At 54.8% G+C, this 14,314-nt stretch overlaps 1 protein-coding gene across 4 annotated transcripts in view; it reads left to right on the forward strand.

Annotated features, from left to right (window-relative positions):
• RASA4B (RAS p21 protein activator 4B) overlaps positions 1–14,314 on the forward strand; it is a 37,187-nt gene that overhangs the window by 5,475 nt on the left and 17,398 nt on the right. For all 4 annotated transcript variants that reach the window (XM_017956624.3, XM_021935718.1, XM_021935719.1 and 1 more), the window contains exons 2-8: positions 352–408; positions 2,072–2,185; positions 2,691–2,752; positions 4,919–5,048; positions 9,042–9,123; positions 11,022–11,153; positions 11,440–11,534. In XM_017956624.3, coding sequence (XP_017812113.2) covers positions 352–408; positions 2,072–2,185; positions 2,691–2,752; positions 4,919–5,048; positions 9,042–9,123; positions 11,022–11,153; positions 11,440–11,534 — 672 coding nt within the window. The remainder of the gene's footprint in view (positions 1–351; positions 409–2,071; positions 2,186–2,690; positions 2,753–4,918; positions 5,049–9,041; positions 9,124–11,021; positions 11,154–11,439; positions 11,535–14,314) is intronic.

The raw sequence follows: 14,314 nt of genomic DNA on the forward strand, positions 1-14,314 counted from the left end.
CCCCCCCTCCTTCCCCCTCCTTTCTTCTCCTTTCTCTCTCTACCCATCCCTGTCTCTTCCCTCTCCTTCTCCCTCCCCCACAACTCTCCCTCCATCTACTCCCACCCCTGCCCGCGAAAGGGGAGCCCTGCCGCGGATTCCTGCCCTTCCCTCACCATCCGCTCCCGGGCTGAGGGCGGGGACCCGTGTTTGGCCCGAGGAGCCTGCGGTCTCCTAACCAGGATGCGAAGACTCAGCCTCCGCTCTCTTCCCCGCGCTCCTCCCGAGGTGCCGGGAAAGAGGGAGGAGCGTGCCGCGAGGCCCCGCCCCGCCCCTGCCCTCCAGCCCCGCCCCTGCCCTTCTGTCTTGCAGCACCGGCAGCAGCGACCCTTACTGCATCGTGAAGGTGGACAATGAGCCCATCATCAGGTACCGCCCCCACTCCCAGGACCCAGGGGCGCTCAGCCCCTCACGGACCTGCGCTCTCCCCGCAAAGGGGTGTGAATTTTGTTGTGAATTTTGTACGGAGATGGGAGGGGGCTTGGTGCACCTGGTCCTCTGCCTGGGATTCCCCACCTCACCCTGACATCCGAGCTAGGAGGGGAGAAAGACCTTCAAGGAACTGGCCTGGCCAAGGGCCTCTCGCCGGACTCTGTTCATCTTTGCAATCACCACAACCTCCGGGAGAGACAGATGCTGACGATTTGTAACAACAGCTCTCATTTATGGAGCCAGCCCTTTTCTAGCCCGTTTAGTTCTTGCAATTAGTGAGATACGATATCATTAGACCCCATTTACAGACTAGGAAACTAAGGCTCAGGGAGACTACCCTGTCCAAGGTCACAAGCCTAGTAAGTGGCAGAGCCACACTGGAGCCTAAGTCTGGCCTCCCGAGAGCCTAGCTCCCTTCCCCTCCCTGGTCCTGGCTCTAACTTGGGTCCTGTCCCCTGAGAGTCCCACAGTGATTATTCCTCGAGGCTGGGCACCCGCAGCCTGCACCCCGAAGAGCCACTTCCTCCGGATGTCCCTTCCTCCATGGTCCCCATGATCTCTGGGCAGGGTCTTTGCTGTCCTCTCCCTTCCTTCAATCAGGCTCCTGCTTCCAAGTTCATGGCCAGACCTGCCCTGCTGTTCTGCCCACCTGAGTGCCCATGGCCTACTCGTAGCCAAGGCCACCAGACTCCCAGTCCTTCCCTACCTGCAAGCAGGCTCCCAGCCTTTCTCAAGGGTCTGCAAACCACAGACAGCAAGAGGGAGAGGGGTGTGATGGCACTGCTGTTCTTGATACAGAAGGGAAACAGGCCCTCGAGGTCAGATGACCTGTCTGAGAAGTGGTTGGCATGAGGTGGTCCCCTGAACTTTCATCTGGGTCCTTGGGGGCTTCAGCATCTCCCCACCCGCTAGCCCACTGAGTCCCATGAGTTGAAGGCTCTGATCCACAGGGGGTTGACCAGAGCTGGGTGAGGATGGGAGGCCAGGCTCGGCAATCGCCCTGAGGCAGGTATCCTGTGACCTGAGGCCAACACCCTACCAACTGTGATCTCAGTTTCCCCAAATGTAAAACAACTGGAGAGGCTGGGCACGGTGGCTCACACCTGTCATCCAAACACTTTGGATGGCCGAGGCAGGCGGATCACCTGAGGTCAGGAGTTCGAGAGCAGCCTGGCCAACAGGGTGAAAGCCCGTCTCTACTAAGATGGCAAAATTAGCTGGGCATGGTGGCAGGTGTCTGTAATCCCAGCTACTCAGGAGGCTGAGGCAGGGAGAATTGCTTGAACCTGGGAGGCAGAGGTTGCAGTGAGCCGAGATGATGCCACTGCACTCCAGCCTGGGCGACAGAGCGAGACTCTGTCTCAAAAAAAAAAAAAGATAAATAAAATAAATAACAGCCAGAGAGAGGCAGCCCTGTGCCCCATCCAGGGCAGAGAGGAAGGTCAGGGGGTAGTGACTGGTGGTGGACAGTAGGGTCTGGCACAGGGGAAACACGTCAGCAGCAGAGCCAGTAGTTATAGGGGTAGGAGGAAATACAAGGAAGGTCCCAGTCCAGGGCCTAGGGGTGGCCTGGGCGCCTGCTGAGGGTTCTCTCCTGCAGGACAGCCACCGTGTGGAAGACCCTGTGCCCCTTCTGGGGTGAAGAGTACCAAGTGCACCTGCCGCCCACCTTCCACACTGTGGCTTTCTACGTCATGGATGAGGATGCCCTCAGGTGAGCACCCCCCTCTCCAGCTGGGACCCAGACCTGGCCATCTGATTGCTCCCTGGCCCATTTCACCGCCAGGACTCCTGGGTCTCCTTTTTGGCATCCTCTTTGCAGCCTGGAGGGAAGCGGAACCTGGGGGCCTGGGAGGACGAAAGGCTTAATCCTGTGGGTGTGCACATGTGTGGCTCCATGGTGCACGCGCCATGTGTGCAGGCATGGGGGCGCAGGTGTGCATGGACTACACATGTGCGTGCAGGTGTGAGCTGTGAAATGGGCACCCAGAGAGCGTGAGCTTGGCATGTGCAGGCGTGTGACAGAAATGTCATAGAAACCTATCACATCCCCCTAGAAGGTCCAGAGCCCACAGCCTACAGAAGGGCCACAGGTCCATCTGGAAATGATGACAGTGTCCACCACCCTGCTCCCCCCCGGGGGTCCTGAACTTGGTGGGAGGTCCCAGAGGGCAGGTCCTGAAGCCCTACCCAGCTCTGACTCCATCTCCCTCCTCTAGCCGGGACGACGTTATCGGAAAGGTCTGCCTTCCAAGGGACACCCTGGCCTCTCACCCTAAGGGTAAGTTCTCCCTTTCCCTCCCGCACTGGTCTGCCCAGTCCCTGGCCTCCCTCTCACTCGGAGACCTCCCCTCTAGGCTCCATCTGGTCTCCAGCTCAGGGAAAGCCATTTCTACTCTCCCCAAAAGCCAGGGCTACGTTCTGTACTCCTGGCCTCTGTTCCTCAGCACGTCCCCAAACCTGGTTGTTACTGCGTCTTCCCTAGGGCAAAGAGGGGCTGCTACTGGTGGAATCTGAGGCCTCTGCTGGCAGAAGAAGGGGCCTCCTTACACTCCATTGCTGAAGCGTAGGGACCCTTTCTCCCAATGGAGCCAGCTCCTTCTGTAGTCCATGGGGTCGCCTCCACCTGGACCCTAGTACCACTGTGTCCTGAGTCTGAAGGGTTGGCCTGGAGCCAGTGCAGGCTGGAGATCCCTTTGAATTATTTATGGGATGCAGACATTGTTTGGTGTTATTGTTTTTAAAATTTTTATGTAGTTAAAAAAAAAAAAAAAAAGAGGCCGGGCGCAGTGGCTCACACCTGTAATCCCAGCACTTTGGGAGGCCGAGGCAGGCGGATCACCTGAGGTCAGGAGTTTAAGATCAGCCTGGCCAACATGGTAAAACCCTGTCTCTACTAAAAATACAAAAAATTAGCTGGATGTGGTGGTGGCTGCCTGTAATCCCAGCTACTCGGGAAGCTGAGGCAGGAGAATCGCTTGAACCTAGGAGGCGGAGGTTGCAGTGAGTCAGGATCACTCCATTGCACTCCAACCTGGATGACAAAGCGAGACTCCATCTCCGAAAGAAACATAGGGATGGGGGCCGGGCATGGTGGCTCACACCTGTAATCCCAGTGGCAATTCACTTGAGGTTAGGAGTTCAAGACCAGCCTGGTCAACATGGTGAAACACTGTCTCTACTAAAAATATAAAAATAACCTGGGCATGGTGGTGCTCACCTGTAATACTAGGGAGACTGAGACAGGAACATCTCTTGAACCTGGGAGGCAGAGGTTGCAGCGAGCCAAGATTGCGCCATTGCACTCCAGCCTGGGCAATAGAGGAAGACTCTGTCCCAAAAAAAAAAAAAAAAAAAAAAAAAAAGGAGATGGGTGTCTCACTCTGTTGCCTAGGCTGGTCTTGAACTCCTGGCTTTGATGGATCCTCCCACCTTGGCCTCCCCAAGTGCTAGGATTGCAGGTGTGAGCCACCATGCTCTGCCCAGACAGGATTTTGAGGGGTCAGCCCTGTGCCAGCCTCACTGTATGTGACCTTGGGCAGCTCTTGCCTTCTCTGGGCTCTCTGAGGGTTCAAAGCAGTTCTTGGATGTTATGGACTCTGCCATCAGAGCCTTTGTGTCCTGCTCGCTGGCCTCCCCCCGCACACACCTGCTCCTGTCTGTGAGGCTGGGCCAGGGATGGGGGCAGGGCGGAGGCACGTTCTGCTGACTCATGGGGCTTCTTGGCCCCTGCCAGGCCAAAGGCCTTTCCCACCTGCAGCCTTAGCCAGCGTCTCTGGGGTCTAGCGGCCCCAGTGAGGCTATTCCTCGGGGTGCCTTGTAGCTTCCCCATTCGGGCCTCAGGCCCTCCTCCCAGCAGCCCTAGGGGAGGGCCACTCTCTTCCTGTTTTAAGATGGGGAATCTGGCTGGGTACAGCAGCCCACGCTTATAATCCCAGCACCTTGGGAGGCTGAGGTGGGAGGATTGCTTGAGGTCAGGAGTTTGAGACCAGCCTGAGCAACATAGCAAGACTCCATCTTTTTTTTTTTTTTTTTTTTTTTGAGATGGGGTCTTGCTCTGTCGCCCAGGCTGGAGTGCAGTGGCGCAATCTGTGTTCAAGCAATTCTCCTGCCTCAGCCTCCTGAGTAGCTGGGATTACAGGCATGTGCCACCACACCTGGCCCACAGAGTGAGACCCGGTCTCTAAAAACAACAGCAAAATGACACAATAGTGAGGGCACAGGCCCCAGGTCACTGACTTAGATTCTAATCCCAGCTCTTCCCACTGCTGCTGTTCACTTGCTGAGCCTCAGTTTCCCCATCTGTCATTGGGGATACCAGCCCCTGCTTCACGGGTGCCTAGAGGATTCCCAGGAGATTATAGAGGTGCCTCAAGGTGCCTGGTGGGGCTGAGGGTGGAGGGTGTGGGGGTTCAGGGCCGGGTCCGTGGCTGAGCTGACCCCACAGGTTTCAGCGGGTGGACCCACCTGACGGAGGTCGACCCCGATGAGGAGGTGCAGGGCGAGATCCACCTGCGGCTGGAAGTGCAGCCAGGGGCCCAGGCCTGCCGACTACGCTGCTCTGTGCTGGAGGCCAGGTGAGACTCAGGGGCCTGGGGGTGGACAGTGGGTCCCCTGCAACTAGAGAAACCCAATGAGGAAGCTGAGCCTCCCCTCACCCTACCCTACCTCCTGGTCCCAGAGCTGGCCACCTCCAATCAAAGCCTGCTCTCAAGAGAGAGGCTCGCCAGGCCCAGTGGCTCACACCTATAATCCCAGCACTTTGGGAGGCTGAGGTGGGTGGATCACCTGAGGCCAGGAGTTCAAGACCAGCCCGACCAACATGATGATACCCTTTCTCTACTAAAAATACAAAAATTGGCCAGGCGCGGTGGCTCACGCCTGTAATCCCAACACTTTGAGAGGCCAAGGCAGGTGGATCACGAGGTCAGGAGATCGAGACCATCCTGGCTAACACGGTGAAATCCATCTCTACTAAAAATACAAAAAAAAAAAATTAGCGGGGCGTGGTGGCGGGCACCTGTAGTCCCAGCTACTCGGGAGGCTGAGGCAGGAGAATGGCATGAACCCGGGAGGCGGAGCTTGCAGTGAGCCAAGATCGTGCCACTGCACTCCAGCCTGGGCGATAGAGTGGGACTCTGTCTCAAAAAAAAAATTAACCGGGCATGGTGGCGGGCGCCTGTAATCCCAGCTAGTCAGGAGGCTGAGGCAGGAGTCTTGAACCCAGGAGGTGGAGGTTGCAGTGAGCTGAGATGGCGCCACTGCACTCCAACCTGGGTGACAAGTGAGACTCCATCTCAAAAAAAGAAAAAGAAAAAGAAAAAGAAAAAGAGAATTCCGGGAGCTTTTCTGGACTTGAAGATGTTTCTTGGGTGATTTGCATTCAAGGTAATATGTCTCTTAAGAGAGAGTCTAATGTTCTCATGGAGGAACTGGAGCCATCAGAGAGGGGTGGAGTAGGGGGTACGGGTGAGGGGACCCAGAACTCTGATCACACAGCCTCAGTGGCCCAGTGCTAAGGCCGGCTTCCCTGTGTTTAACCCCAATGTGAACTTGGCCTGGTGGGAGTGTGTGTGTGGGTCAATGGGTCCCTTGTGGGGTTGGGGGGTGAAAAGATTTGCTGAAAATCTCCCAATGGGTAAAAATTGAGGGTTCCCCCAAGGAGAGACAGTGGTTTGGACGGTTCCATGGGCCTGAGTCACCTGTGACAGGGCCACCCCCCCCAACCCACAGGGTATTTTTAGCTGCAGGCTGCACTCACGTCTGGGCCTGGGCCTGAGTCACACTCTGTCCGTGCGAAGTGCCTTCCCTTCCGGCTCCAAACCCACCTCCCGGAGTCTCTCCCTGCCTGTGGGGCAGGAGGGTGGCCCCCAGCCAAGCAGCCCCTATGGAGCCAGTGTTCCCCCAACCCTTGAGGGGTCCGCCTAAGAGGAAGACTTCCCTTGGGCAGAGGAGGAGTGTGGGTCGGATGACACCTGTGTTGCTCACTCTGGCTTCCCAGGAGTTATTTTCTGTCCTGGGAAAATAGAAATGGATGGAAAATGGCTGGCCTTGGGAGTCTCAGCCACGCCCCCACACTCGCTCACTCTCTGGCCTCCGCCATTAATTCCCCCCCACCGCCCCGCCCCACCCCACCCCAACTCACCCGCTTCCTCCATCCTTATCCTTGCCTGGCACCAGGCTGTCTGGAGGACAGGCATGCACACGTGTGCACCCGCTCACGCACGTGGCCGGGCTCTGGGACCTCGGGACCACTTCTCCCAGGCACCCCTCGTCACCCACGGAGATGGGAGGCCTGGCCCTCCCCTCTCTCCAGGAATCTCCTCTCTCCCATCCTCCGGGCCCACAGTGGTTGGCCTTCTCCTAGTGAGTCCTAGCAGAGGAAAGGAATGTCCAGGCCTCTCTCAGAGTGAGGGGACTTGTCCCACGTTGTCCCCAGCAATGAGACTCCTGCTGGAATCCCAAGTCAGCCTAAGAAGGTCCATTTGCTGCAGAGGAAGAAAGAATATTTCCTCCTTATTTTTTCTGGGGAGATTCTCAATATTTCAATGAAACCTTGGGGTTTTTTTTTGGTTTTGTTTTTTGTTTTTGAGACAGTCTCCCTGTGTCATCCAGGCTGGAGTGCAGTGGCCCCATTTCAGCTCACTGCAACCTCTGCCTTCTGGGTTCAAGCAATTCTCCTGCCTCAGCCTCCCTAGTAGCTGGAATTACAGGCGTGCACCACCACACCCGGCTAATTTTTTTGTGCTTTTAGTAGAGATGGGATTTCACCATGTTGGCTAGACTGTTCTCAAACTCCTGATCTCAGGTGATCTGCCTACCTTGGCCTCCCAAAATGCTGGGATTACAGGCATGAGCCACCGTGTCTGGGCTTTTTTTTTTTTTTTTTTTTTTTTTTTTTTGTGACAGTCTGGCTCTGTGGCCCAGGCTGGAGTACAGTGGCATTTTCTTGGCTCACTGAAACCTTCGCCGTCCTGGGTTCAAGTGATTCTCCTGCCTCAGCCTCCTGAGTAGCTGGGACTACAGGTGCATGCCACCACACCCAGCCCATTCTTTTGTATTTTTAGTAGAGACGGGGTTTCACCATATTGGCCAGGCTGGTCTCGAACTCCTGACCTCACGTGATCCGCCTGCCTCAGCTTCCCAAAGTGCTGGGATTACAGGAACAAGCCACTGCACCCAACCTCAACCTTGGGGTTTTATTAGACAGTTTTGAGGGGGAAAGAAAGGCAGGCATGAGAGGCTTAAAATATCGAAGACGAGTGGGCTTTGGTGTTCTTCCACAAAGAATTCTAAGTAGGGAATACTGGCAGGGTGCAGTGGCTTATGCTGGTAATCCCAGTGCTTTGGGAAGCAGAGGCGGGAGGATCTCTTGAGGCCAGGAGTTTGAGACCAGCCTGGGCAACAGCAAGACCCTGTCTCTACAAAAAAATTTAAAAATTAGCCAGGTGTGGTGGGGCACACCTATAGTCCCAGCTACTTGGGAGGCTGACGTAGGAGGATTGCTTGAGCTCAGGAGGTGGAGGCTGCAGTGAGCTATGATTGCATCACTGTACTCCAGCCTGATCAACAGAGCAAGACCCTGTTGAAAGAAAGAAAGAGGAAGGAAGGAAGGAAGGAAGGAAGGAGGGAGGGAGGGAGGGAGGGAGGGAAAGGAAGAGAAGAGAAGAGAGGAGAGGAGAGAAGAGAGAAGAGAAGAGAAGAGAAGAGGACGGGGTGTGGTGGCTCACACCTGTAATCCCAGCACTTTGGGAGGCGGGTGGATCACCTGAGGTCAGGAATTTGAGAGCAGCCTGGCCAACCTGATGAAACCCTGTCTCTACTAAAAATACAAAAATTAGCTAGGCATGGTGGTAGGCACCTGTAGTCCCAGCTACTCAGGAGGCAGAGGTAGGAGAATCACTTGAACCCGGGAGGCGGAGGTTGCAGTGAGTCGAGATTGCGCCACTGCACTCCAGCCTGGGCGACAGAGCAAGACTCTGTCTCAAAAAAAAAAAAAAAAAAAAAGCTGGGGGTACCGTGACTAGACTAGGGCTGTGTAAAGACCCATCCATGGAGAAAAGGAAGGGCTGCCCATCAGGGCTGCACCTCACCCCTCCACCAAGTAGGACGACATTACTAGGGCAGACCTTCCGGAAGCACACTGTCTCCCTGAACCTGAGCCCAGTAGCAATTCACTTTTCCATTTTCCTGATGAGGAAACCGAGGCTCAGGGCAGCCCTGGGAACTGAGGGCCGGGAACATGGCCCCAGCAGTTCCCTGGCAGCACTCACACCGCCCCCCGCCACCCCCAGAGCAAGGTGCACCCACTGGCCTGCAGCCGCCTGGTGGGAAGGACCCATGGCCTCCGCCTTGGGGGATTCTTGGCCACATGGGCGGCCCTGGGGAGAGATTCTTGGCTATGGGAGCAGGGCCCAGAAAGGCCAGAGGCGCACTGTCCACAATCAGCTTGCCAGGGACAGAATGTGCTCAGGCCTTTTGGCCACTGTGGTTACATAATGGTGGTGACAAGTGGGGGAAGGGGGGCTCAGGGACAAGTAGATGATCCAATCTTCCTCCACCCCCACCAGGGATCTGGCCCCAAAGGACCGCAATGGCGCATCTGATCCCTTCGTCCGAGTGCGCTACAAGGGCCGGACACAGGAGACCTCGGTGAGGAGGCCAGAGGGCAGGGAAGGGGCAGGAGGCTCAGGGGACCTGCCAGCCGTGCCCCCGTTGCTCACCTCACCATCTGCTCACCGTCGCCTGGGGGGACAGATTGGGGGCCACAGTCTTACAGAGGAGGCCCAGAGAAGGGGGCAACTTCTCTAGGGGACATAATAGGTCCCAGCCCCTCTGGGGCCAACTCCGCTCACTCCTGGCCATGCTTGGGGGTAAGGAGGGGATTGAGACAGCCCGAGTGGGGTTTATCTGAGAACACCCATGCTGCCTTCCCCACCCCCAGGAAACGTCCAGGGTTGGGGGGACCCAGTCCTGAGCAGGAAGGCACCAAGGTCTGGTTTCTCTGTGTAGTCGCTACTGTTTTTGTTTTGTGTTTTGTGGGGTTTTTTTGAGGCCAAGTCCCGCCCTGTCACCCAGGCTGGATGGACAGTGGCTAGATCTCAGCTTACTGCAGGCTCCGCCTTCCCAGTTCAAGGGATTCTCCTGCCTTAGCCACTGGAGTAGCTGGGATTACAGGCACACGCCACCACACCAGGCTAATTTCTTGTATTTTTAGTAGAGGTGGGGTTTCACCATGTTGGCGAGGCTAGTCTCGAACTCCTGGCCTCAAGTGATCCTCCCACCTTGGCTTCCCAAAGTGCTGGGATTACAGGCATGAGCCACCATGCCCAGCCCTGTGTGTGTGTATTTTTAAAAATATTTTATTTCCATAGGTTATTGGGGAACAGGTGGTGTTTGGTTACATACGTTCTTTAGGGGTGATTTGTGAGATTTTGGTGCACCCATCACCGAGCAGTATACACTGCACCCAATTTGTAGTCTTTTATCCCTCACCTCCTTCCCACCCTTCCCCCCATCGAGTCACCAAAGTCCATTGTGTCATTCTTATTATGCCTTTGCGTCCTCATAGCTTAGCTCCCACATAGGAGTGAGAACATACGATGTTTGGTTTCCCTTTCCTGAGTTACTACACTTAGAATAATAGCCTCTAATCCAATCCAGGTTGCTGTGAATGCCATTAATTCATTCCTTTTTTATGGCTGAGTAGTATTCCATCTTATATATACATACCACAGTTTCTTTATCCACTTGTTGATTGATGGACATTTGGGCTGGTTTCACATTTTCACAATTGCGAAGTGTGCTGCTATAAACATGCATGTGCAAGTATCTTGGCCAGGTGCAGTGGCTCACGCCTGTAATCCCAGCACTTTGGGAGGCCAAGGCTGGCAGATTGCTTGAGGCCAGGAGTTCGAGACCAGCCTGGCCAACATGGTAAAACCCCGTCTCTACTAAAAATACAAAAATTAGCCGGGCGTGGTGGTGGGCCCCTGAAATCCCAGCTACTTGGGAGGCTGAGGCAGGAGGATCGCTTGAACCTGGAAGGCGGAGATTGCAGTGAGCTGAGATCGCACCACTGCACTCCAGCCTGAGGGACAGAGTGAGACTCTGTCTCAAAAACAAAACAAAACAAACAAACAAACAAAAAACATGTGTGTGCAAGTATCTTTTTTGTGTAATGACTTCTCCTGTGGGTAGATACCCAGTAGTGGGATTGCTGAATCAAATGGTAGTTCTACTTTTAGTTAGTTAAGGAATCCCACTGTTTTCCATAGCGGTTGTACTAGTTCACATTCCCACCAGCAGAGTAGTACTGTTTTGCTGTGTGGCCTTGGATACGTCTCTTCCCCACCCTGGGCCTCAATTCTCCCCATCTGATAAATGGGTGGGAGCTTGGACAGGACGTCTTAACCTCTGCTGTGGCAGAGCCTCCAAGGCGAGGAGGCTGTGGGGAACCCAGGGGAGGTGTCTGGGGCAGCTCTGCCTTTTGCCCATCCTGGGGAGTCCAGCGGCATCAGCCTAACCCCCACCCACCCTCTTCTGGCCAGATCGTGAAGAAGTCATGCTACCCACGCTGGAATGAGACGTTTGAGTTTGAGCTGGGGGAGGGGGCCACGGAGGTGCTGTGCGTGGAGACCTGGGACTGGGACCTTGTCAGCCGAAACGACTTCCTGGGCAAAGTGAGCACCACCCCCAACCACTTCCTCCAGGCTGCACCTGCTGTCCTCTAGCACCTGGCTCCATTGCAGCCATCCCACCCTCAGGGACCTCCCTCCAGCTTCCCCAGAGAGGGACACTCAGGAAGCCTGGGACTACCCCCCACTGTCTGCCAGAACCAGCAACTTCCCCCCACCGCCACTGGCACTCAGGGACCCTTGGAAGGGGCCCCTCCCCACTAAGAATAGTAGTTGGCAAGGAGGAGACCTAAGCCTCCCAGCTCCAGGAAGACTGCCGCTATGTCCCCAGGTGGTGATCGACATCCAGAGACTGCAGGTGGCCCAGCCGGAGGAGGGCTGGTTCCGGCTGCAGCCTGACCAGACGAAGAGCCGGCGGCATGATGAGTAAGTGCGTGGGGCTGGGCAGCCGGCCTCAAGAGGTGGGGTGGGGGCTGAGATTTGGGAATTGGCTACAGGCAGGCAGGGCAGGGGTCTGCTCGGGGTGAGAGGTCAGGAGACACAGCTCCAGGGCGCCCTCAGCCCCTGCCCACCAGGCCAGCATGCTTCTCATCCAGGCTGGGCTCCACCTCCCACCACCCCCTTTTTTTTTTCCCACAATCCCCCACTCAGCTCAGCTCTGTCTTTTTTTTTTTTTTTTTTTTTGAGATGGAGTCTTGCTCTATTGCCCAGGCTGGAGTGCAGTGACATAATCTTGGCTCACTGCAACCTCCACCTCCCAGGTTCCAGTGATTCTCCTGCCTCAGCCTCCCGATTAACTGGGATTATAGCTGTGCACCACCACACCCAGCTAATTTTTGTATTTTTAGTAGAAACAGGGTTTCACCATGTTGGCCAAGCTGGTCTTGAACTCCTGACCTCAGGTGATCCACCCACCTCAGCCTCCCAACATGCTAGGATTACAGGCATGAGCCACCGCACCTGGCCAACTCTGTCTTCTTAGCTCACAGGTTGTACAGGTCTCCTGCTTTCTGCTTTCTGGAAGTTTCTAAAACAAGTACTCAGACACTTCCCCTTTGAAAATTTCCCTACAGACCTCAGACCAGGGTTCAAGTCTCCAGAGTCAGTGTCCCTGAGCCATAGCTCCAACTCCCTCTGAAAGATTCTCAAGGAATAGGGTTGCCAGATAAAAGACGGGACACCCTTGGCCAGGAGCGGTGGCTCATGCCTGTAATCCCAGCTCTTTGGGAGGCCGAGATGGGAGGATCACTTGAGGCCAGGAGTTTGAGACCAGCCTGGCCAACATGGTGAAACTCTGTCTCTACAAAGAAATAAAAAATTAGGCCAGGCGCAGTGGCTTACGCCTGTAATCTCAGCACTTTGGGAGGCCAAGATGGGTGGATCACCTGAGGTCAGGAGTTTGAGACCAGCCTGGCCAACATGGTGAAACCCCGTCTCTACTAAAAATACAAAAATTAGCCAGGCGTGGTGGCGGGTGCCTGTAATCCTAGCTACTTGGGAGGCTGAGGCAGGGAGAATCGCTTGAACCCTGGAGGCGGAGGTTACAGTAAGCTGAGATCGTGCCATTGCACTCTAACCTGGGCAACGGAGCTAGACTCTCTAAAAAAAAAAAAAACAGACACACACAGAACACCCAGTTAAAACTTAATTTTGGATAAACAGTGAATACTTTTGGCCGGGCGCGGTGGCTCAAGCCTGTAATCCCAGCACTTTGGGAGGCCGAGACGGGCGGATCACGAGGTCAGGAGATCGAGACCATCCTGGCCGACACGGTGAAACCCCGTCTCTACTAAAAAATACAGAAAAACTAGCCGGGCGAGGTGGCGGGCGCCTGTAGTCCCAGCTACTCGGGAGACTGAGGCAGGAGAATGGCGTGAACCCGGGAGGCGGAGCCTGCAGTGAGCTGAGATCCGGCCACTGCACTCCAGCCTGGGCGGCAGAGCGAGACTCCGTCTCAAAAAAAAAAAAAAAACAAAAAACAGTGAATACTTTTTTTTTTAAAGACAGATTCGCACTCTGTCACCCAGGCTGGAGTGCAGTGGCATGATCTTGGCTCACTGCAACCTCCACCTCCCAGGTTCAAGCAATTCTCGTGCCTCAGCCTCCAGAGTAGCTGGGATTACAGGTATGCACCTGTACCACCAGTGCAGTAGTGATCATAGCTCACCGTAGCCTCCACCTCCTGGGTGTAAGCAATCCTCCCACCTCAACATCCCAGATAGCTAGGACCACCTCACCTGGCTAATTTTTTGTAGTTTTAATAGTGATGGGGTTCACCACGATGGCCAGGCTTGATGTTGAACTCCTGACCTGTGCCCAGCTGTGAATACTTTTTTAGTATAAGAATAACTGGGGAAAAAAAAAAAAAAAAAAAAAAAGAATAACTGCTGGGCGTGATGGCTCACACCTGTAATCCCAACACTTTGGGAGGTTGAGGTGGGTGGATCACCTGAGGTCGGGAGTTCGAGACCAGCCTGGCCAACATGGTGAAACACCGTCTCTACTAAAAATACAAAAAATTAGCCTTGCGTGGTGGAGGGCACCTGTAATCCAAGCTACTTGGGAGGCTGAGGCAGGAAAATTGCTTGAACCCAGGAGACGGTGCTTGCAGTGAGCTGAGATTCCACCGCTGCACTCCAGCCTGGGTGACAAGAGGGAAACTCCATTTCAAGAAAATGGCCGGGCGTGGTGGCTCATGCCTGTAATCCCAGCACTTTGGGTGGCCGAGGCAGGTGGATCACGAGGTCAGGAGTTTGAGACTAGCCTGGCCAACATGGTGAAATCCCGTCTGTACTGAAAATACAAAAATTACCTGGATGTGGTGGCGGGCACCTCTAATCCCAGCTACTCGGAAGGCTGAGGATGGAGAATTGCTTGAACCTGGGTGGTGGAGGTTGCAGTGAGCCAAGATCGTGCCACTGCAGTCCAGCCTGGGTGACAGAGCAAGACTCCATCTCAGAAAAAATAAAAAATAAAAAAAAAATAACCGTGCACTGTTTGAGACATACCTATACTAAAAATATTCAAATGTAGGCCAGGCACAATGGCTCCTACCTGTAATAGCACTTTGGGAGGCCAAGGCAGGAGGATCGCTTGAGCCCAGGAGTTCAAGACCAGCCTGGGCAACATAGCAAGACCCCATCTCTAAAAAATAGTTAATAAGTAAATAAAATATTCACATTTAACTGGGTGTCTTGGATCATTCT

This window comes from Papio anubis, chromosome 4 (assembly GCF_008728515.1).
Source record: "Papio anubis isolate 15944 chromosome 4, Panubis1.0, whole genome shotgun sequence".
Lineage (NCBI taxonomy): Eukaryota > Metazoa > Chordata > Mammalia > Primates > Cercopithecidae > Papio > Papio anubis.